Source organism: Scheffersomyces amazonensis, assembly GCF_036850825.1.
Source record: "Scheffersomyces amazonensis strain UFMG-HMD-26.3 chromosome Unknown RJT21scaffold_7, whole genome shotgun sequence".
NCBI lineage: Eukaryota > Fungi > Ascomycota > Pichiomycetes > Serinales > Debaryomycetaceae > Scheffersomyces > Scheffersomyces amazonensis.
The window spans coordinates 775803-798749 of NW_027042747.1; the positions used below are offsets into that span (position 1 = coordinate 775803).

Genomic DNA, 22947 nt, shown 5'->3' on the forward strand with positions numbered 1-22947 from the left:
ATCAATTCCAAGTTCTCACTTGCAGATAAGCATAACGGGGTTAATAAGTATGGAAATAGAATAAAACCAGGTGTTATACCCATTGGATCTGATAAACATATAGACTATTACAGATCACATGGACACGGTCACGCGGAGGGGAATGTAATGTAAATCGGCCAAGATACATTTTCGGAGTAAAATTGATTCGCAGACATTTCTTGGGCAAGTCCGCGATGAGAATGAGGTATTTTCCGGTACGACATTTTTCGGTCGAGCATGGTCGGAACCGACACCAATTGTGCACCTTTTATTGGCCAATCACGCTCCTACTTTACCGACGGGAATGCGACGACATAAGGTAGCCACGACATTTACTACCAAATAATTAGTGAACTCTCACTAAGTTTAGTGAGCACCGAACTGTACTTAGTGAGGATGGCATTTTTCTCCAGCGAGAATAGCGGTTTTGTCTCCCTAAAAAAATTTCATTGATCTTTCAACATCTATTCCATTAAACAACATATCCCTAACTCTCCAAAAGCTTGCCTAACCATGTATAGACAATTAGCTAGATCATCACCAATTGTTCCAAGATTCACCAGAAGTTATATTGCTGGTCAATTCACCGGTAAAAAGAATCCAAATGGTAAATATACTGTTACATTAATTGAAGGTGATGGTATTGGTGTTGAAATTTCTCAAGCTGTTAAGGATATTTATGCTGCTGCTAAGGTTCCAATTGAATGGGAACCAGTTGATGTTACTCCATTATTAATTGATGGTAAAACCACTTTACCTCAAGCAGCTGTTTATTCTGTTAATAAGAATTTAGTAGCTTTAAAAGGTCCATTAGCTACACCAGTTGGTAAGGGTCATACTTCTATGAATTTAACTTTAAGAAGAACTTTTAACTTATTTGCCAATGTTCGTCCATGTAAATCTATTGTTGGTTATGATACTCCTTATGAAAATGTTGATACCGTTTTAATTAGAGAAAATACTGAAGGTGAATATTCCGGTATTGAACATACCATTGTTCCAGGTGTTGTTCAATCTATTAAATTAATTACTAGACCAGCCTCCGAAAAAGTCATTAGATACGCTTTCGAATATGCCAAATCTATCAATAAACCTCATGTTTTAGTTGTTCATAAAGCATCTATTATGAAATTATCTGATGGTTTATTCGTTAATACTGCTAAAGAAGTCGGTAAAGAATATCCAGATATCAAATTAGATTTTGAATTATTAGATAATACTTCATTAAAATTAACTGCTGATCCAGCTGATTATAAGAATGTTGTCATGGTTATGCCAAACTTATATGGTGATATTATGTCTGATTTATCATCCGGTTTAATTGGTGGTTTAGGTTTAACTCCATCAGGTAATATGGGTAATAAGGTTTCTATTTTCGAAGCTGTCCACGGTTCTGCTCCAGATATTGCTGGTAAAGGTTTAGCTAACCCAACCGCTTTATTATTATCATCATGTATGATGTTGAGACACATGTCATTAAATGCTGATGCCGATAAGATTGAAAATGCCGTATTAAAGACTATTGCTTCCGGTCCAGAAAACAGAACTGGTGATTTACATGGTACTGCTTCTACCAGTCACTTCACAGAACAAGTTATTAAGAACTTGTAAGTCATTTAGTGTCATTCTTCTTCATTACTATTCATGAAATTAAATTAAATTAATTAAATTTAACCATTATTTGCTTATATCTTTTTACAATATAATTTATATATACATTTGAAATATAAAGAATGCTATATGTTATACTTGTTTGGCTATTTCTTGTAAGATTAAATTAGTACCTTCAACTATAGCTACATGTTCAACTTTATGAACTTTATCTTCGTATTGTTCTAATGTATCAGACTTAATAAGTTCAATTTCTTTAACTAATATTGGAGCTCCCTTATCTACTTCTGTAATAACTCTATGAATCATAACTCCTCCTTTAGAAATTTGACCTTCTTGACCTGCTTTCCATGCACGATCTATAGCATGAGTTCCTTCAAATGCTCCTGGTAATGCTGGATGTAAATTAATAATGGTAATACCTTCCTTTTCCAAAGGTATTAATACAGCTGGTGATAAGATTAACATCCAACCTGCACATACAATTAAATCAGGTTTAATATAATTTTCAGTTAATTTAGTACCTTCAATATTACCATAGATTAATAAATTAGATAAATCACGATTGAATTGTTCACGTTTTAAACGACGTTGTTCAGTTTGTTCTTTGGGTATTCCTTTATAATATGACTTCAAAGTATGACTCTTAATTAACAGTATACCTGCATCTTTAGCTCTAGTTATACCATAGGCATCAACATTTGATGATATGACTTGAGTAATATGACCGGAAAGATTACCTGATTTTTCGGCATCAATTAAGGCCTGAAGGTTTGTTCCTGATCCCGAGATCAATACCGTTATGTTTAACGTCATTATATGTATAATTTAATGATAATGATAAATAGTAGTAGTGATAAAAATTTCAATTGCAACATCTCATTTAGTCCTGTTAAAATTATTTATTTCATATTGACTCTGGTGGGGAGACGCACGTGACTGTGCACGTTAATGTCGTTCCCATCACCACTAGCTCACTAGGTGACATTTGTTTAAATTACTATATAAATCTATACTACTACATGGAATTGATTGATCTAAGTAGTTGCAGATGTAATAGTATAATTTAATTAATTTAATTAATTTAGTTAATTTAAGTAATTTAACTACTGAGAATTGTAACTACTATACATTAAGCAACTTGTCTAAAGACAACCTGCCTGTACTGTTTGTCTTCTGATCTACTTAAGATGGTTCATCTTACCAGACATTTGCTTTATGCAGGACCGACCCAGGTGAATGTCTGAGATGCATGCTGAGCTGCAGAAATCATCACCATCACCATCACCATCATCATAATCATCACTTGGATTTAAATACCTTAGTATTCAGCCAATTATTATTGTACAATTAGGTCAATTTGCTGATAAGCAGACCGACAAAAATAACTAGCATACTATTGAATCATTTAATATTACCAATTAATCGATTGAAGTAGTATTTCAATTAGTTTAAACATACCGAATGGTTAGTCATCCGGGTAACTATGCCCATCAGTAAATTAAGGACCAGACAAATAATTTGAGTGGTAGCACCCATGCCGCAGTACTAAAGCACCCTCCCCTCGTGCTAATCAGACAGACAATTCGCATTTAGTGAATATTCAGTAGACATTTTTCACTGCTTCAACTCTTTTTTTTTCAAAGTCCCCTGTCGCTCAGTCAAATTTTTTTTAAATAAAAATCTTTTCCTCTCTTCTTCTTCCTCTTCTTCTTCTTTTCTTTGCACGTTCAACACCAATAAAATTGATTCAAAATGGGTATGTAATATTGTATAGCACACGCCATGTGTGTATGTAATCAATCATCATTATTCGACTTTACCACTCCTTAAATATACTGTCATTGAACTTAACCATCCACCAGTGTCTGCTCATTACAAATAGCGAACAATCTTTCCCCCATTTTTTTCTCACTCCCAAATCACCAGCTCACGAAAAGAAAAATTTCAGTGACATACGACAGAAAAAAAATTTTCATTTTCGCTAGGGAGATGGAGGCAGGAGGCAGGAGACAGCGAAGGGATAAGGAAATAGATGAGTTTATGGTTATTATCACAGCAGTTTTAGTGGAATAAGTGAATTGGCGATGGAATGGGATGGTAATGAAATGATGATGATTGTAGGGTAGTTTTTTTCTGAAAAAAAAAAGACAAAGACATCAAAATACTAACAATAACTAATTATGTAGTTGCTTTCACTATTGAACAAATCCGTGAATTGATGGACAAAGTTACTAACGTCCGTAACATGTCCGTCATTGCTCACGTCGATCACGGTAAATCCACTTTAACCGATTCTTTAGTTCAAAGAGCCGGTATTATTTCCGCTGCTAAGGCTGGTGAAGCTAGATTCACTGATACCAGAAAGGATGAACAAGAAAGAGGTATTACTATTAAATCTACTGCCATTTCTTTATATGCTGCCATGGGAGATGATGATGTTAAAGAAATTAATCAAAAGACTGTAGGTAATTCTTTCTTAATTAACTTGATTGATTCTCCAGGTCACGTTGATTTCTCTTCTGAAGTTACTGCTGCTTTAAGAGTCACTGATGGTGCTTTAGTTGTTGTTGACTGTGTTGAAGGTGTCTGTGTCCAAACTGAAACCGTGTTAAGACAAGCTTTAGGTGAAAGAATTAAACCAGTTGTTATTATTAACAAAGTTGATAGAGCCTTATTAGAATTACAAGTTACCAAGGAAGATTTATATCAATCTTTCTCTAGAACTGTTGAATCTGTTAACGTTATTATTTCTACTTATGTTGATCCAGTTTTAGGTGACTGTCAAGTTTACCCAGAAAAGGGTACTGTTGCCTTTGGTTCTGGTTTACATGGTTGGGCTTTTACCGTTAGACAATTCGCCACCAGATATTCTAAGAAATTCGGTGTTGATAGAATTAAAATGATGGAAAGATTATGGGGTGACTCTTATTTCAATCCAAAGACCAAGAAATGGACTAACAAGGATAAAGATACTGATGGAAAGACCTTAGAAAGAGCCTTCAACATGTTCGTTTTAGACCCAATCTTTAGATTATTCGCTGCCATTATGAACTTTAAGAAGGATGAAATCCCAACCTTATTAGAAAAGTTGGAAATCCAATTAAAGGGTGACGAAAAGGATTTAGAAGGTAAAGCTTTATTAAAGGTTGTTATGAGAAAATTCTTACCAGCTGCTGATGCTTTATTAGAAATGATTATTTTACATTTACCATCTCCAGTTACTGCTCAATTCTATAGAGCTGATACTTTATATGAAGGTCCATCTGATGATGCTTCTTGTAATGCTATTAGAAACTGTGACCCTAAGGCTGACTTAATGTTGTACGTTTCCAAGATGGTTCCAACCTCCGATAAAGGTAGATTCTATGCTTTTGGTCGTGTTTTCGCTGGTACTGTTAAATCCGGTCAAAAGGTTAGAATCCAAGGTCCAAACTATGTTGTTGGTAAGAAGGAAGATTTATTCTTAAAGTCTATTCAAAGAACTGTTTTAATGATGGGTAGATTTGTTGAACAAATCGATGACTGTCCAGCTGGTAACATTGTTGGTTTAGTTGGTATTGATCAATACTTATTAAAATCTGGTACTATTACTACCAATGAAGCTTCTCACAATATGAAGGTTATGAAATTCTCTGTTTCTCCAGTTGTTCAAGTTGCTGTTGAAGTTAAGAATGCTAATGATTTACCAAAATTAGTTGAAGGTTTAAAGAGATTATCTAAATCTGATCCATGTGTCTTGACCACCATTTCTGAATCCGGTGAACATATTGTTGCTGGTACTGGTGAATTACATTTAGAAATTTGTTTACAAGATTTAGAAAATGATCATGCTGGTGTTCCATTAAAGATTTCTCCACCAGTTGTTTCTTATAGAGAAACTATTGAAGAAGAATCTTCAATGGTTGCTTTATCTAAATCTCCAAACAAGCATAACAGAATTTATGTTAAGGCTCAACCATTAGATGAAGAAGTATCTCTTGATATTGAAAATGGTACTATTTCTGATAAGGATGATTTCAAGGCTAGAGCTAGAATTTTAGCTGATAAACACGGATGGGATGTTACTGATGCTAGAAAGATCTGGTGTTTTGGTCCAGATGGTAACGGTCCAAATGTTGTTGTTGATCAAACTAAGGCTGTTCAATACTTGAATGAAATTAAAGATTCTGTTGTTGCTGCTTTCCAATGGGCTACTAAAGAAGGTCCAGTTTTAGGTGAAAATGTTAGATCTGTTAGAGTTAACATTTTAGATGTTACCTTACATGCTGATGCTATTCACAGAGGTGGTGGTCAAATCATTCCAACCATGAGAAGAGTTACTTATGCTTCTATGTTATTAGCTAAACCAGCCATTCAAGAACCAGTTTTCTTAGTTGAAATTCAATGTCCAGAAAATGCTATTGGTGGTATTTACTCTGTCTTAAACAAGAAGAGAGGTCAAGTTATTTCTGAAGAACAAAGACCAGGTACTCCATTATTCACTGTTAAAGCTCACTTACCAGTCAATGAATCTTTTGGTTTCACTGGTGAATTAAGACAAGCTACTGGTGGTCAAGCTTTCCCACAAATGATCTTTGATCACTGGCAAATCTTAGGTGGTGATGTTGCTGATCCAGCTTCTAAACCAGGTGCTATTGTTAAGGCCAAGAGAGAAAGAGCTGGTTACAAGGCTGAAGTTCCAGATTACACTGAATACTATGATAAATTATAAGCAATTATATATTGTTTTTGTATATTGAAGCTTATTATATTATTGAATTGAATTTTCTTAATCTATAAATGTTTATACTGATGTAGTTGTAATTGTCTATAGTGATAAAAATGTTTCTATAAATGTGTGTGGGAGATGTAGAGGGGAAGACAGTCAGGAAGACAGTCAGGAAGTCAGGAAGATAGTCAGGAAGACAGTCAGACAGTCAAGAGTAGTCATTAACTAAGACAGTACAGTAAAGAGTAGACAGCACATACAGCACATACAGCACATATAGAAGACACTAATTTAGACACTAAACAGATGACATACAATTATAAATACAATAGACAGAGACAGACAGATGACGTGCAGAACACAAGACATTTCAAAAGTGGCCCAACACTAACAGCACTATGACATTATTACTATGACACTCCTATGACACTATAACATTACTAGGACATTCCTACGACATTATTACTAGAATGTCATGAGCCATTTATTCATTTACAAGTGATGAGCAATAAACCACTAACCCCCTGGAGATGTACCGTCTATTCCGATTGCTGCTAAACATCACACCTTTTTTCGTCCTTAATTACTTGCATATTAATTATTACTAATTTGAGATGAATTCTGACACGACATACAGTACGGTATAAACGGCTGAAAAATTATTGGCTTTTTCTAAAATAACCACTTTTGGCCTTATTTATATTGGCAAGTTTCTCATCTAAATTGTTTAGAGCTTTTATTGTCTGTGTATACTTTTGTCTGTGTGTGTCTATATATATATATATATATATATTAGTTAAGTATTACATTTCCGTGTGTTTGAATAACCGTATACTCGTTCCCGTCGTACCGCCCTAATAGAAGTTAATTACTAATTACTTTAACTAAAGAACTAAAGAACTAACTAAAGAACAAAGAACAAAGAACTAAAGACTCACCATGACTTCAGACACGAAATTCCTCAGTAACGAGGATATACTCAAAGCAATATCTACATATTCCCTAACAGCCCGACATACAGGCCATTCCTTCTACTTTTACTTACTGATATCGTCTAGCGTAATAGTACTAGGATTATCCATATATAAATATTATCGTCGAGGATCAATTCATGAAGATATAAAATGTAGCATAAAGGGTTTAGCATTACTTGCGGGTTGGAATTTATTCAATACGTTAATAATACCTCATATTATACCCAATTTAAATCAAATTGCAAATTATTTAGTTAATCATAATGAACAAGAACACGCTAAAACTGATAATTATATTTCATTAATAAATACTAGACTCTCTAGTGATTTAAATTATATTTATTTAATGAAAGATGGATCTATATTCTTATTACTGATAGTGTCTATGCTATTAATTCATTTCTTTTCTATAGGAATGGTTAAATGTATTGAATTCTTTACATCATTTTATGGAATTGAAGATAAAGAAGCTCAATTACAAAAGTCTCAAATTACTGTCACTTATGAATATCCAACTGGTGAATCATCATCAATTGAAGATGTAACTCCTCCATCTTTATTACCTCAATTTTATCATAATCGTTATTTTAGAAAGCATGCTGGCATATTCTTAATTGTATTTATAATTTCATTGGTATTATTACCTAAATCATTTCAATTAAATTCATCATCCATCATATTCGAAACTCCAGATCATAATTTTCAAATAAAATTCGATCATTTATTTGTGGCACTTGTAATAACTTTCAGTCTTGATATATTTATAAAATTCTTTGAAGTTATCAATTTTGTTGATAGTTATTATTTTACATCCAGAAATAAATTTGTAAGCATATTTACCAGATTTATTTGGTTATACGATTGTTTTGTACTTAATTTTACTATTGGATCAGTCATATTATTTAGTGATGTAATGATGAATCTCATAAATTTATTAATTAATGAAACTTTCCATTCTCATCATTCTCAATATCATGATAATTCTCAAATATCAGTTAATTCTATACAATTTTTTACATCTATACTAACTAACTATTTGTTTCATAGTGGGTTTGCATCCAATGCAATTAATGCAACTCAAACTAATACCATTTGTAATACAAATTCTTCATCTTGCTTACAAGAACAAATCATTAGTTCATATATTGATTTATTTACTACCATCTATGTCACAGTAATAGATTGTTGGACAGTATTAAATTTGATGTGTTTTGTCATTGGTCCATGTCTCATCTGGTGCGTATTGGAATTGCGCCTTCGTAGTTTAGCACAAATTAAAAGTTGAGAGTGAGATAGAAGTGAATAGTAAGTGCAAAGTAAATAGTGCATAGTAAATAGTGCATAGTAAATAGGATTACATAGTAAATAGTATAGGATTACATAGTATAGGATCATAGTATAAGGTTTCCGAAATAGGCAATTCTAGTCATAATATAGTATAATAACAATAACAATATATATCCAAGAAAAATACATTATGATTTATTATTAATGGCTAAGAATTGTCAGATTTAATTAGTCCATTTTGCAATCAATTAGATTATCTAATCTTTAATTAATTAACCAGTTGATGTTGATGTTTGACTCCTGCAGTTAGAGAGTAAGATTGGGAGTCGGAGTGAGGGTGGGTGTGGTGCCTCCATGCCGCAGTAGTGAAGAGCGGGGCCGGGCATTACTTGCCGCATTGGGCAAGTGATTGAGCACAGGAACCCTTAACCCAATCGGGACTGATAAGGCGAAAGATCCAATATTACCAAACACCGAGTATTACGAGAAGAGCAGGACATTCCTCGATGGAGTCACAAGTTAGCGGATCGCGTATTGATAACAATTAACAACTTTATTATAAATAACCCTAACCATCTCTTTAGTAGAAGTTTACTTAGTTGTAATTTTTTGTTAGTTAACTCATACCTCATCGATTATGGAAAGATTGTCTCAACTTGCACTTCAAACTACGGCAGCTGTTGCTCCACCTCAAGCTCCTAATCATCCTTTGGACCCTTTAAGTCCTCAAGAAATTGCTGCTGTATCTGCTATAGTTAAGGAAAAGTATGCTGGTAAGAATATCATCTTTAATACTATTACTTTAAGAGAGCCCATCAAGCGCGCTTATTATGACTGGAAAGAGAGAAACGGTCCGGTTCCTCCACGGTTAGCATACTTTGTCGTTGTACAAGAAGATGTTAGTGCTATTCAAGAAGGGGTGGTTGATATCGGAGCACAAATCTTGATCCAATTGAAGCAGACGGAAGGTGCTCAACCAATCTTAACTCCTGGTGATTTACAAGACACTGAAGATATTGTTAGATCCGATCCAGAAGTCATTAGACAATGTGAAATCAGTGGGATCCCTGCTACTGAAATGAAGAATGTCTATTGTGATGCCTGGACCATTGGTTATGATGAAAGATGGGGAGCTTCTAGACGTTTACAACAAGCTTTAATGTACTGGAGATCCGATGAAGATGACTCTCATTACTCTCATCCGTTAGATTTCTGTCCCATTGTCGATATGAATGCTAAGAAGGTGATTTACATTGATATTCCCAATAGAAGGAGAAAGGTTTCTAAACATAAACATGCCAATTTCCATGTCAAGTCTGTTGCGGAGAAGTTTGGAACTTTAGAGAATCCTTCAGGTTTCAGAACTGATGCTACTCCTTATAATGTTACCCAACCTGAAGGGGTTTCGTTTAAGATGGATGGTAATGTTATGAACTGGTCCAATTTCCAATTCCATGTGGGGTTCAACTACAGAGAGGGGTTAGTGTTGAGTGATTTAACGTATAATGATCATGGAAAAGTCAGACCCATCTTTCATAGAATCTCTCTTTCCGAAATGATTGTTCCCTACGGGAGTCCCGACTTTCCTCATCAAAGAAAGCATGCGTTGGATATTGGAGAATATGGTGCTGGTAACTGTACAAACCCTTTATCTTTAGGGTGTGATTGTAAGGGGGTGATTCATTATTTGGATGCTCATTTTACTAACAAGAATGGGGAACCAACAACCGTTAAGAATGCCGTATGTATTCATGAAGAGGATGACGGATTACTCTTCAAACATTCGGATTTCAGAGACGATTTCCAGACCACCATTGTTACCAGAGGTAAGAAATTGATTGTGTCGCAAATCTTTACGGCCGCCAATTATGAATACTGTTTGTACTGGATCTTTAGACAAGATGGAACCATTAAATTAGAAGTTAGATTAACCGGGATCTTGAATACTTATATTGCGGCCGAAGGTGAATCCGCAGGCCCATGGGGAACCATTGTTTATCCGCAAGTGAATGCTCATAATCATCAACACTTGTTTTCTTTAAGACTTGATCCAAGAATCGATGGAGATAACAATTCTGCAGCCGTCAGTGATGCTAAACCATCTCCATTCCCATTTGGTAGTAAAGAGAATATGTATGGGAATGCGTTCTATGCAGAAAGATCTACTTTTAAGACGGTTAAGGATTCATTAACCGACTACCAATCATCGACCGGTAGATCATGGGATATCTTTAATCCTTCATCGATTAATAAGTATTCCGGTAAACCAGCCTCTTACAAATTAGTATCTACTTTCTGTCCTCCAGTCTTAGCTCAAGAAGGTTCATTAGTTCGCAAGAGAGCTCCATGGGCCGTTAACTCCGTTGAAGTTGTTCCTTATCAAGATGAAGATTTTGGTTATGGTAGATTATATCCATCGGGTGATCACGTGGCTCAATGGAGTGGAGATGGAGCCAGAGGGATGAGACAATGGATTGGTGATGGTTCAGAACCGGTTGAAAATACAGATATCTTATTCTTCCATACTTTTGGTATTACCCATTTCCCTGCCCCTGAAGATTTCCCAGTCATGCCTACGGAGATCTTTGAGTTGATGCTTAGACCAAGACATTTCTTTACTGAGAATCCCGTGTTGGACGTCAAGCCATCATATGCTAGGACCACTACCGAAGTTAAGGCCGGTAATACTGGCGTTGATTCTTGTTCTTTGAATGTTGATAAGACTTCTCGATTGGCTTTCAACTCTGCGGCCGCTAGTGCTACTGAATCTTCCGGTTCTTGTTGTGCTCACAAATGAGTCGCCTGTGTTATAGCCCCTAATTGTTCTTTTCTTATATATGTTAATTTATAATTGATAATTGATAATTGATAATAAATCCTTAGTCAGCGCTACCATGTAGTACTGTAACGATAAATGCGGCCGCACCCATCTCCGCTTGAAAAATTTAGATCTTGAACCAGTAACCAACAGCGACTACAACCACAACTACAACTACAACTACCAGCCATGAAGTACATAATAGAGCATATGGAGGAGGGTTTCTCCGAATGGGTGATTTTGGAATACTCCCAGATCATCAGAGAAGTCGGTAAACAAAACTTAATCCTTACCTCTCTTCCAGCAGGAACTACCGACAGGGACATCCCACCGGCATTACTTTCATTGGGTCTTCAATGGACTACAAAGGAATGTGTAGATATAGAAGGAGGAATCGATAAGTCTAAAGTATGTTTGTTGGATCCAGCCGCTACTGAAGAGTTGGTTCCGTCCGATAGTGAAACGTATGACTACTTTGTATTTGGAGGTATATTGGGATCGCATCCTCGGATTGATAGAACAGGATTGTTAAGAGAAAAGTATGGATTTGCCGGTAGAAGATTAGGTGCATTACAGATGACTACCGATACAGCCATCCGAACCACTCAGAAGATTGTTCAGGATCAAACTAAGTTTGAAGATATTCAATTCATTGATTATCCTGAAATCAGATACAATAAGTATGAGTCTACGGAAATGCCATTCAGATACATTGTAGATTCAGCAGGCGAGCCCATATTACCAGAAGGAATGTTGGAATTAATCAAGCACGATGCTGAGCAATCTATTGACGATTTACTCTTAGAATAGTATAGTATAGCATAGTATGTATATTAGTAGTATAGTATATAAATCATTAATTAACAGTCATAAATATTTTACTGTGCACCTTAGCCTTATCCACCGATAAGACTTCTCGAAGGATGAAACCAGCAGTATCCATATCTTCAAAGTAAGAAATGTGCGCACTGACAGCAGATATAAGTGAGAAATCAAACACTCCCATGGGTAGACAATAGTCTACTCTTCCAGTTCGATTGAGCTCCGTTAGTTGCTGTAATTGGGGTCCACTGAGTTCTACTTTCTGGGACTTGTGCTTATTCTCTGGCTTCTTTCGATCTCCAAACGATACTGAAGTCACAATGTCTCGGAGGGCATTCTCATTAGTCGTCTTGTCATCTTTACGACTAAACCAACCAGATGCCTTATATATCTTCTCGGATATTCCATCACTGATACTGGCCAATTCTTTGATTTGAGTATTGAATCCCTTCACTGCAAATCCTACAGGTTCTGCCTTGTATTGAGCAAATTGTGGTGATACTAATGGTTCCATTCGATAACCAATTGGGTCACAGGGATGAAAGATATTGTAAAGATTAGTACATGTTGGAGAAGCATAACTCTCATGATCCTTCTTATTAAGAAGAGATGGAGCTACAATATTCTTCTGTTCCAAAAGTTTGAATACACCAACAGGGCATCCAACACAGAATAGGTTCTCAACATCAAAGTCTAATTTTCCTGAAACATCTATATCACTGTCCAGGTTAACCGATTGCTTGGAAACAATATCAAAGGATATGGCGGAGCCTAAAGAATGGCCTAAGATATGAACTTTACCCTTGAAATTCGGATTTCTCTTCTTGTAGAGCTTATACACTCTGTTTAGTTCTGATATAACAGCTTCAAAGATTTGTGCAGCATAATGTGGTTCGTAGTATAACAAGATATCTAGGGCGACATCACCTACCATATTTCTTAATGATTTGACACCATCCACATTGATTTGGGATAATGTAGGGAGCTTGGGATTTCCCTGTTTGTCAAGCACTTTAAATGGCTTATTGGGATGGAAATCTACCTTGTGTCTCCAAGATATTGGTAATACCTGAATTCTATTGTTAGTCATATCAGGGTCTGATCCATTAGGATAGGCGAGCTTTTGGTAGGAGTCATCGGATTGAAATACAGATTTCATAGTATGACGTAACACGTTAATACTGTGGGTGAAGTTGACCGATTCATATTTGGGACCAAGGACCTGGCCAATACCATGAATGCAAAGGATTAAATGATCGATTTCTCTATTAGAAGACTTGCCTGATGTATCATGATCATAATCAGTTTCCAATTGACCTTTATGTTCACGGTTAACTTTATCATCTGAGGGCAATTCTGAAGTTGATGCCTTCAGAAATATGCCTTGGAATTCTGTTTGGAATGTGTCAGTCAAGCTGGGAACATTCGATGATATCTTATCAATGATAGATTCTCCTAAATCGTCCGTGTATCCTCGTTTAATAGGAGTAACAGATATAAGTGATATAGGACTGGGACCGAATTTCCGAATGACACCCACCTGATATTTGGAATTCATAGTGGCAGGGAACATCACAGCATCCTTATCATCGTAGAAGAGTACCCAATTCCCATTCTGAAGATCAAGTAGGTCATTCTCTTGAGAAATGTCAACTTCGGCAGCAAAATCTTCTCGAATTTGATCTTTCAACTTATTAAACTCAGTGAGTACTTCCTTGTTAGGCTTCTCGGCCTCGTGTTTTTCAAATAAATACGGCTTCATATCTCTATAACCCTTCTCGATAAGTTGAGATACGTTCATAGGCAACGGAATTCCATCAGTTCCAAACCATGTTCCTCTCCTAACCTCATAAATTGGACCATCCCAATATACTGGCGACAATGTAAACTCAACGAGATTGACTTGAAACAATTTATCCTCATTAACTTCAACCAACTCATTGTGTTCCAGTGCCAGTTCCAGTTCCAGTTCTAGTTTCACTTTCAGTTTCAGTTCATCTCTTTCCGCCAACAGCTTCTGATACTCATTCTCCAACTTAGATGAGTCATAATCCGAAAAGGGAAGAAACTTCTCTGGCTCCTTTTCTCGTTGGTAATTGAACCATTCTGGTTTACTTATAGGAACATCAGTAGCATAATACCATTTAACTCGAGCCTTCGGAGCCGAGTCTGTACTTTTTGCAATAATTGTTCCTGATGAAAAATCACGTACACATTTTAAATTAACCACTTTTTCAACGGCTATGGCAAACCGCAATAGATTGCCCAAACTGGTACCGCCTCTGAGTGAGATCATTACAGTTTAATGGGCTTATAGTATGAAGTTTAATAAAGAGCAATTAGCAATTGATGCAAAGTGTTTACAAAAGGCGGGGCTTGTGTGCAGGTGAAATGGGCCCTGGCCCAATGGGGAACTGTGCGGCGGCGGCCCCGGCTAGCCTCGGCCTGCCTAGGCTATCGATGCGCTACCAAATAAGATACTACAGACAAGAGTCTCTAACTTTAACGTTCTATTTGAATAACCTGTATTTTATCTATGTCTATGTAAGTCCAGGCACAGGGAGCTCCAACTCTCCACTGGGCCATTTTAATATCGCAGCATTAGAAAAATCACTATATATATGAGTCCCTGGAATCTTTCTACCTATCCGGAGGTAAATTAATATATTGCCAGCAGCATCTTTAAAGCCAGTGGCTAAACTATGGGATATCTCATTTTTTAAATCAGTACTAGTTTCAAACAATTCCTTAAGATTAAACGATTCAACTTGAGAACCAACAAATCTTTCGATATCGTTGATTAGAACTGAGATGGACGAATACTTCTCGTAGAGTACTCTATCTATTGGAGAAAGTAAATCATCCGTAATACCTTGCCACAGGAGATTGCCACTGGTGGCATTATAGGCAAGGAAATCTGGCGGCAAGAGTCTCCCAACAGGATCATCTCTCTTCAAAGATGTGATAGTTTCAGCTATAGAGGCAAATCCCCATCGAGCTACTCCAGAAAGAAATAATCCCAATAGAATACCTTGGAACAATAAAGCAGTTCTGCCTCTTGTTGAACATCCTGGTATTAAGAGCATTGCCAATATGTAATGATGAATCCTAAGACTCAATCCAGGCAACAGTGCTACTAAGAATAACGATATTACAAAACTAGCATATATGACCAAGTATTTGGTGAATCGACCTGATAACCAAATCTTATACGCTTGAATAATAGCACATGAAGCTATAGTAAGAATTATACAGGAAACAGCTAATAAAGCTCCACTCTGTGCCTTAAGGTCAGATAGTGTTAACCTATCCACAGGTAATCTATCAAAGGTTACATTGTTTAATATCCCTAACCAAAACATTGGATAGAAAAGGATAACTCTACTTAAGGGTGAAGATTCATATTCAGTATCATTAGGAATCAATAAGGTTCTCTTAGTTGAACTATGCCATAACACATAAAGTATACAACAAGCAGGAAGAAACCTTTCAAGTCCCAAAGATACCAAACTAGCGAATCCTTCTGGATCAGTAGCATCAACCACAATAGGAGGATCAGTAGCCAAAGTAATAGTCCAGAATCCAACTACATTAATTGTCCAAAATATTACTGTTCCACTAGCTAGAAAAACTATTGGAAGTCCTAACAATACATTGATGAATAACACCAATAATCGAGGATCATAGCAGTGGGTCAAATGACCATTGCCTAAAGTCTTAAAGAAATATGAAGATTTGAAAAAGGATAAGAATTCAATCGAGTCACTAACTCCGTAATGACCTTTAGTAGATGGGAACATACTTTGAACTCCACTTTTGAAAGAAACTCTAGCACAACCTCCATAGAATGGAGATATCACTCCAGAATGTACTCCAGCTCCACATGGATAAGAATCTGCTCGATAAGGATTCGAAATTTGATCAGAATCTAATTTATCTACTACATCATCTCCACCTCCGATAAAGTAACCTCGATATTTTACATTTTGATCACCTATAGGGAGAAATGAATAAGTCCAACTACCCCTATCACATAAAGCAGGACATCTAAAGATGATATCTCGATCCTCAGGAACTGTACAAGCTTCAGCATTTAAACCACAAGCACCATTTTTGCCCTTCCAGAATCCATTCTGACTTGAACAAGATAATGAAATCACAGTGACTTCTGGATCATCTGTTAACGCCGGAGGATACGATAAATATGGTTGAATTATGGAATAACATAATCCAAACCAAAATACATAGTACAAGAATAAGATCGAGACCTTAACTCCGTGTGGTAAAGAACGATTAATTCGATGGGGAATATCTTCAAAACTGTTAAAAATTTGGATTCTTCGCGGTGGATCATCTCGAGGAATGTCTGGACCATTCCATATGAGATGAGCTACCGATATCCATTTACTATACCATGATTGGTCATAGTCAGTAGGTAACAATATGTCATCATCCAATTCGGAATCCGACATTTTGGCACCTGGAGACAATGACAGCAGCAGCGATGAAGCGTGGCCAACTAAAGTTTGTAAAGGTATAGACTCACTGGTAGAAGGATAATTTTTAGTATTGTTATCATTAACACTGTCGTTGTTAGTTATACGCATCAGAGTATCACGACAATTTTTATTGTTTACTGAGATGGGGGTTATGTAACTTAACAACGGGGGGTTACCAAGGGGGTGTAAGAAAATTGAAAAATAATATACAGTAATACAAAAAATAAAATAGTGAAATAAGGTATTTTGAAGGGGTTCGGCTGAACCGGTGCGACCTAACCGATGCGGACTATGATAACAAAACGATACGTATTATTAATGGAATGAAAGAGACAATAAAGAGACAATTACATAGTATACAAAAAGAGAAATGAACGAAATGAATAACCTAAATCAACCAGAACACATGGCACATGATTCAGGATTGTCGATGGCACAGGCAATGACTTTAGAACTGAAGATATCTTGTTCTTCTTCGGTGAGTTCAGTAGATGGACCCTCAGTAGTTTCCTTTTCAGTAACTGATTCAGCTACTGGTTCAGCTACTGGTACTACTGGCTTAGGTTTAACTTCAACCTCATCAATCTTTAATTCAGCAATTGAATTTTCTACTGATGTTGGTTCAGTAGATGGAGATCTAGTAGTAGCATCACTTTCAGTTTCTACTAAGGTTGAACCTCTAGCAATATACTTTCTCTTATTAAGCTTTTCTAATGAAGCAATGGTATTACCAGCATTTAATACTGATTGTTTATCAACAGTAAATTGAATGGCAGCTGCAGCAGCTTGAGTTCTTAAATAATACATACCAGTCTTTAACCCTTTCTTCCATCCATAGAAATGCATAGAAGTTAATTTACCCATGGTTGGATCTTTAATATGAATATTTAATGATTGAGATTGATCAATATAAGCAGCTCTATCAGCGGCCAAATCAATAATATGTTTTTGAGAGATTTCCCATACCGTCTTATATAACGCTTTAAGTTCATCAGGAACATTAGTTAATGATTGAATAGATCCATTATTAGAAATAATATTATTCTTCATATCATCATTCCAAATTCCTAAATCAACCAAATCACGTAATAAGTATGGATTAACAATTTGGAATTCTCCAGCTAAAACTCTTCTAGAATAAATATTTGAAGTATATGGTTCAAAACATTCATTATTACCTAAAATTTGGGAAGTTGAAGCAGTAGGCATTGGAGCCACTAATAAAGAATTTCTTAAACCATGTTTAGCTAATTTCTCCTTTAAGGCATCCCAATCCCATAATTCCGTAGGTTTTCTATTCCATAAATCAAATTGTAATTGACCTTTAGAAGCTGGAGATCCTTCATAAGTGGCATAAGGACCTTCTTCTTGAGCCAATTCAATAGATGCTTCAACAGCTCCATGATACATGGTTTCAAAGATTTGAATATTTAATTCTCTTGCTTGTTGAGAATCAAATGGTAATCTTAAAGCCATAAATGTATCTGCTAAACCTTGAACTCCTAAAGCAATTGGTCTATTTCTCATATTGGAATTCTTAGCTTCAGGAACTGGATAATAATTTCTATCAATAATTCTATTTAAATTTCTAGTTACAACTTTAGTAACATCATGTAATTTTTCAAAATTATACCATAAAGAATTCTCATCCTTTTCGACAAATGATGGTAAGGCAATAGAAGCTAAATTACAAACAGCCACTTCTTCTGGAGAAGAATATTCCACAATTTCACAACATAAATTAGAAGATTTAATAATCCCTAAATTCTTTTGATTAGTCTTTTCATTACATGCATCTTTATATAACATAAAGGGAGTACCAGTTTCAGTTTGAGCTTCTAAGATAGCATACCATAATTTTTGAGCTTTAATGGTCTTTCTACCTCTACCTTCTCGTTCATATCTTTCATATAAAGCTTCAAATTCTTCTCCATAAACTTCAGGTAATCCTGGAGCTTCATTAGGAGAGAATAAAGTCCATTCAGCATTAGCTTCAACTCTCTTCATAAATAAATCAGGAATCCATAAAGCAGGAAATAAATCTCTAGCTCTGATTTCTTCTTTACCGTGATTTTTTCTAATATCAATAAAATCAAAGATATCGGAATGCCATGGTTCTAAGTATAACGCAAAGGCTCCGGGTCTTTTATTACCTCCTTGATCTACATAACGGGCAGTATTATTAAATACTCGAACCATAGGAATTATCCCATTAGATGTACCATTAGTTCCAGCAATATAAGCACCAGTACTACGAATATTATGAATATGTAAACCAATACCTCCAGCTGATTTTGAAATTAAAGCACAAGTCTTTAAAGTATCATAAATCCCATCAATTGAATCATCTTTCATGGCCACTAAGAAACATGAAGACATTTGCGGATTTGGGGTACCAGCATTAAATAACGTTGGAGATCCATGAGTAAAGAATCTTTGAGACATTAAATTATACGATTCAATGACTCTTTCAATATCTCTACCATGAATTCCAATAGCCACTCTCATAATTAAATGTTGAGGTCTTTCAGCAACTTTACCATTAATTCTTAATAAATAAGATCTCTCTAAGGTCTTAAATCCGAAATAATTATAATTAAAGTCTCGGTCATAAACAATAGCAGAATTTAATTCATCGGCATGTTCTTGAATGATATCATAAGTTTCCTTGGAAATCATAGGAGAATGTAAATCCGTCTTGGGGTTAACATACTCGTATAATTCTTTACTAACTTGTGAATAAAGCTTTGTAGTTTGTTTATGTAAATTAGATACAGCAATTCTTGCGGCTAAGATGGCATAATCAGGATGAATGGTGGTCATATAAGCGGCCGTTTCAGCAGCCAAATTATCCAATTCAATAGTAGTCACTCCTTGGTAAACTCCGGAAATGACTCGTTGAGTAATGGCAACAGCATCAACGTGATTTGGATCTAATCCATAACATAATCTTTGCACTCGGGCAGTAATTTTATCAAAACGAACTGGTTCTTTACGACCATCTCTCTTAAACACGTACATGATTATTAAGTAGTTATTAGTAGTTGAGGAAGACGCTTAATTTGAAAAGGAAAACTTTAGTAAGAATTGGAAATGGTCGAGGATGTTGGATATATTTATATGCCAACGCGTTTATAGTAAAAATTTATTAGAGGGTGGGTCATGGACGTGTCTGTGGACAAGAAGTTGCGTTTGTAAACAATAAATATAAATAATGTAAACAAATCCTGATTTGAAAGATCTGTCTTTAGGTATTTTATGAGGTTTATTAGACAGTTTATCCGAATAGCACAGTGGTGGAGTCACGCGTCTTAGTAATCATCGATGGGTTTGTTTACAATTTTTCAATTTTCAATTCTTATATGTACGCGCGATGCGTCTCATCCTGAACAGTTAATTTCACAACAGACGTGTGTTACTCAATCAGTACAATCTGTCCCTGTGGGAGAGGTGTCTGTAAGTTAATCTATTCCGCCTCGGGGATGCCATCGCTGTCATTAGATTAAATTTGGTGGTGGTCCTACTTACAATAAAATAATTCTATAATAGTGTAGTAGTAATTCGATTGTATTAGTAGTGTCCCGATGATAATAGTGTAATAGCAATTGATGTAGAATGTAAGTGGTAACCGTAGTGTTTGAGCCGATGATGGAGTACACGTCCAGTAATGAAATTGAAATTGAAATTGTGTCTAGTGTGACGTGTAGGACACTTGCCCAATCCGGAATCCAAACAGTGCTTATTAATGATAATGTGTGGCAAGTTGCCTAATGCGGTAGGTAGCAAAATATTTATACTAGTGAGAGGCTGAATTGATAGCCGTGATAGTGTTACTGATAGTGATACTGATAGCAATGGATATTGCTAGTGTGACTGTGTATTGTCACTGAGAGATTAGTAGATGTGAAAAGAGTATTAGTAATGTGCGTAATCCAATAGTTAGAAGGAAGACATCAAATCACAGATCTAATTAGATCTAATTAGTGTAGATTCGTATGCAGCTTAGTGGAGCAGTATAACTGATTGCAAAACTACTACAATCTACTGTTAGTACTACAATCTACTGTTAGTACTACAATCTACTGTTAGTACTACATTACAATCCAATATTCTACAATCTAATACAATAGTCCAGCATCATTCTGAACTCTATACTAATCTTATCTCATAATATATATTCAATTATAGTCGTAATTCTACTGACAATATATCATTGGCATTACCTCCCTACTTAGATTCTTCCTTAGATAAGTCACTACAATAGTTAGTACCACTTCGAAAATAACAAACAAACAAACAAACATAAAAATAAATATACTTACTTAATGAACTTTTCCAAATCAAAGTCATCTTCCTTAGTTTGAACAACTGGTGCAACTGGAGTGGCAGATGGTGTAGCCTCTTTGGCACCTTTTGGCCAAGCTATAATAGCTGCGACCGATCCTAAAGTAGCAATTGAAAGCTAAAACAGTTAGTAAACCTCTCACTAATTTTCAATCCTTATAGTACTTACAATGTGAGCAGGAACTTGTCTTCCGAAAATTGTATAAGCAGCACCCATTTCGTATATATATTGGTCAGTTAACTAAGCGGCCAGTCAACATTACCGAGTCGATTTTTCAATTTGTGCATCAACACTATTGGTGCGAGACATGAGCAGTATACGACATTACCACAAAAGTGCGACATTATATTATTATTATTATTATTACTACTACTACTACTACTTAACTATCTAACGCTATACTTTGACTCCAGTAACTAGTCAAGCCAAACTTCTCTAAGAGACCGATAGCCTCTTCATCGTTAGATGTATGCATAAAACTCCATTTCTGGAAATTCAAGTTCAAAAGTTGTCCTTCCCATACAATGTCACACTTATTACGATCTGATTGGTCCCATTGAATTCTATTCATCATTAACTTCTTGTAAAATTTAATACTCTTTTCACCTCCTTCCACTATAACCAAATTGAACCGTGGATTCTGAAGACAAATCCCTACTAGTTCACATTGTTTAGCATTGATATCAATCTTGTATCGGTGCTGACCATTTTCTAGATTATGAACTCTAAATATTACTGTATGATATCCCTTTTGAATATCCTTTTCATGCTGGGCATGAATCTTTTCATGTTTTTGAAGTTTAGTCAACTTCCGCTCTTCATTGGTTTGAAGATGTTTCTGAAGTCTTTCTTCTACTTGTTGTTTAACCATTATTTCTACTGATGTTGGATCCTTTATAGCTTCATTAGTTAATACATTCATTAAATTAGATAATTTAACTTTAGGAGGCGGAGGAGGATCCAATCCTAATTTAATTCGATCTTGTTTATCCTTAAGTAACTCTTGTCTAGTATTTCTTCGTATTCTTTTCATTTCTTTCTTGGTAAGCATCATTGGTTTAGCATCGGCTTCATGATTAAGCCATGGAGCCTTTATAAGTACAGGATGTTGAATATATATTGATACTGGTTGAATATCATTATCAGCATTCACTCGATTAACATCTCCTATCATGTCATACGATCTATCTCGTAAGTATGGTTGATCCCACCATTCTACAGGAGGAGGAGGAACAAGTTTATACAAGTGTTCAGCCAAGCTAACATCAGGAGTTAATCCTTTAGATTTGGTAAGTTCAAGTTTACGTCGTTCTTCTTCTTCGCTTCGTATCTTATCTCGAACCCGATTGGCTTGCTCTATATACTTTCCGGGAGCATTGAAAGTGAGAGACCGTTTTGGTATGGTGCCAGTATGATTTAGGTAGGGATTGAAGGAGGATGCAAACCCACGGGCATTAGTACGTAGTAATGGATGAAGTTCAATATTTAAACCTCCAGTACCAGAACCAGAACCACTTCCACTTCCACTTCCACTTCCACTTCCACTTCCACTTCCACTTCCACTTCCACTTCCACTTCCACTTCCACTTCCACTTCCACTTCCACTTCCACTTCCACTACCTGAACCACTCCCACCAGCCTTCGCTCTCTTAAGTCGAGCCTGAGCTCGTTCTAACGTGGCCTGTGGCGGGCCACGTCGCTTTATCTGCTCTCGCTCGCTCATAACTATCTCTACTCACTACTGCTACTCGTAATATATCTGTCTATTAATTCTTCTTCCAGCCCTAACTATAACCTTTCAATACCATATTCCTGCACACATATGCAGCAAAACATCCACACCGCCATCGCCTTACAAA

General features: G+C 35.9%; 11 protein-coding genes across 11 annotated transcripts; 5 read left to right on the plus strand and 6 right to left on the minus strand. All coding sequences in view use genetic code 12, as the record gives it.

Moving 5' to 3' along the window:
• The first annotated feature begins 482 nt into the window (after positions 1 to 482).
• Positions 483 to 1751, plus strand: IDH2 (isocitrate dehydrogenase (NAD(+))). The gene has a single exon (XM_064882578.1). The coding sequence runs from the start codon at positions 535 to 537 to the stop codon at positions 1630 to 1632; it is 1098 nt and encodes a 365-aa protein (XP_064736466.1). The 5' UTR covers positions 483 to 534; the 3' UTR covers positions 1633 to 1751.
• A 13-nt stretch (positions 1752 to 1764) lies between these two features.
• On the minus strand, positions 1765 to 2448 carry ADE8 (phosphoribosylglycinamide formyltransferase; the record flags this gene model as incomplete). Its single annotated transcript, XM_064880404.1, has 1 exon — positions 1765 to 2448. One exon carries the CDS (start codon positions 2446 to 2448, stop codon positions 1765 to 1767), a length of 684 nt encoding a protein of 227 aa, XP_064736467.1.
• An 806-nt stretch (positions 2449 to 3254) lies between these two features.
• On the plus strand, positions 3255 to 6470 carry EFT2 (elongation factor 2). The gene is made up of 2 exons (XM_064882579.1): positions 3255 to 3391; positions 3822 to 6470. The coding sequence occupies exons 1-2, from the start codon at positions 3388 to 3390 to the stop codon at positions 6344 to 6346; spliced, it is 2529 nt and encodes an 842-aa protein (XP_064736468.1). The 5' UTR covers positions 3255 to 3387; the 3' UTR covers positions 6347 to 6470.
• An 812-nt stretch (positions 6471 to 7282) lies between these two features.
• RJT21DRAFT_116183 (uncharacterized protein) lies at positions 7283 to 8602 on the plus strand (the record flags this gene model as incomplete). The annotated part of the gene is made up of 1 exon (XM_064880405.1): positions 7283 to 8602. One exon carries the CDS (start codon positions 7283 to 7285, stop codon positions 8600 to 8602), a length of 1320 nt encoding a protein of 439 aa, XP_064736469.1.
• A 266-nt stretch (positions 8603 to 8868) lies between these two features.
• On the plus strand, positions 8869 to 11529 carry AMO1 (Amo1p). Its single transcript, XM_064885041.1, has one exon. The coding sequence runs from the start codon at positions 9242 to 9244 to the stop codon at positions 11399 to 11401; it is 2160 nt and encodes a 719-aa protein (XP_064736470.1). The 5' UTR covers positions 8869 to 9241; the 3' UTR covers positions 11402 to 11529.
• RJT21DRAFT_123008 (protein-arginine N-methyltransferase) lies at positions 11405 to 12303 on the plus strand. Its single transcript, XM_064882580.1, has one exon. The coding sequence runs from the start codon at positions 11612 to 11614 to the stop codon at positions 12230 to 12232; it is 621 nt and encodes a 206-aa protein (XP_064736471.1). The 5' UTR covers positions 11405 to 11611; the 3' UTR covers positions 12233 to 12303.
• On the minus strand, positions 12256 to 14546 carry RJT21DRAFT_54937 (putative carboxylic ester hydrolase). Its single transcript, XM_064885037.1, has one exon. The coding sequence runs from the start codon at positions 14538 to 14540 to the stop codon at positions 12279 to 12281; it is 2262 nt and encodes a 753-aa protein (XP_064736472.1). The 5' UTR covers positions 14541 to 14546; the 3' UTR covers positions 12256 to 12278.
• Positions 14547 to 14784: 238 nt separating this feature from the next.
• On the minus strand, positions 14785 to 16716 carry RJT21DRAFT_131721 (uncharacterized protein; the record flags this gene model as incomplete). Its single annotated transcript, XM_064883080.1, has 1 exon — positions 14785 to 16716. The coding sequence occupies one exon, from the start codon at positions 16714 to 16716 to the stop codon at positions 14785 to 14787; it is 1932 nt and encodes a 643-aa protein (XP_064736473.1).
• Positions 16717 to 16993: 277 nt separating this feature from the next.
• Positions 16994 to 19909, minus strand: RNR1 (ribonucleotide-diphosphate reductase subunit). Its single transcript, XM_064885042.1, has one exon. It carries the CDS (start codon positions 19762 to 19764, stop codon positions 17137 to 17139), a length of 2628 nt encoding a protein of 875 aa, XP_064736474.1. The 5' UTR covers positions 19765 to 19909; the 3' UTR covers positions 16994 to 17136.
• Positions 19910 to 20901: 992 nt separating this feature from the next.
• Positions 20902 to 21378, minus strand: RJT21DRAFT_128587 (uncharacterized protein). Its single transcript, XM_064882920.1, has 3 exons — positions 21257 to 21378; positions 21066 to 21205; positions 20902 to 20998 (listed from the first exon to the last, which is right to left on the minus strand). Exons 1-3 carry the CDS (start codon positions 21302 to 21304, stop codon positions 20971 to 20973), a joined length of 216 nt encoding a protein of 71 aa, XP_064736475.1. The 5' UTR covers positions 21305 to 21378; the 3' UTR covers positions 20902 to 20970.
• PRP3 (U4/U6-U5 snRNP complex subunit) lies at positions 21376 to 22623 on the minus strand (the record flags this gene model as incomplete). The annotated part of the gene is made up of 1 exon (XM_064882581.1): positions 21376 to 22623. A coding segment is annotated over exon 1 (788 nt), but the record flags the coding sequence as incomplete, so codon positions are not given.
• Between the last annotated feature and the right edge of the window lie 324 nt (positions 22624 to 22947).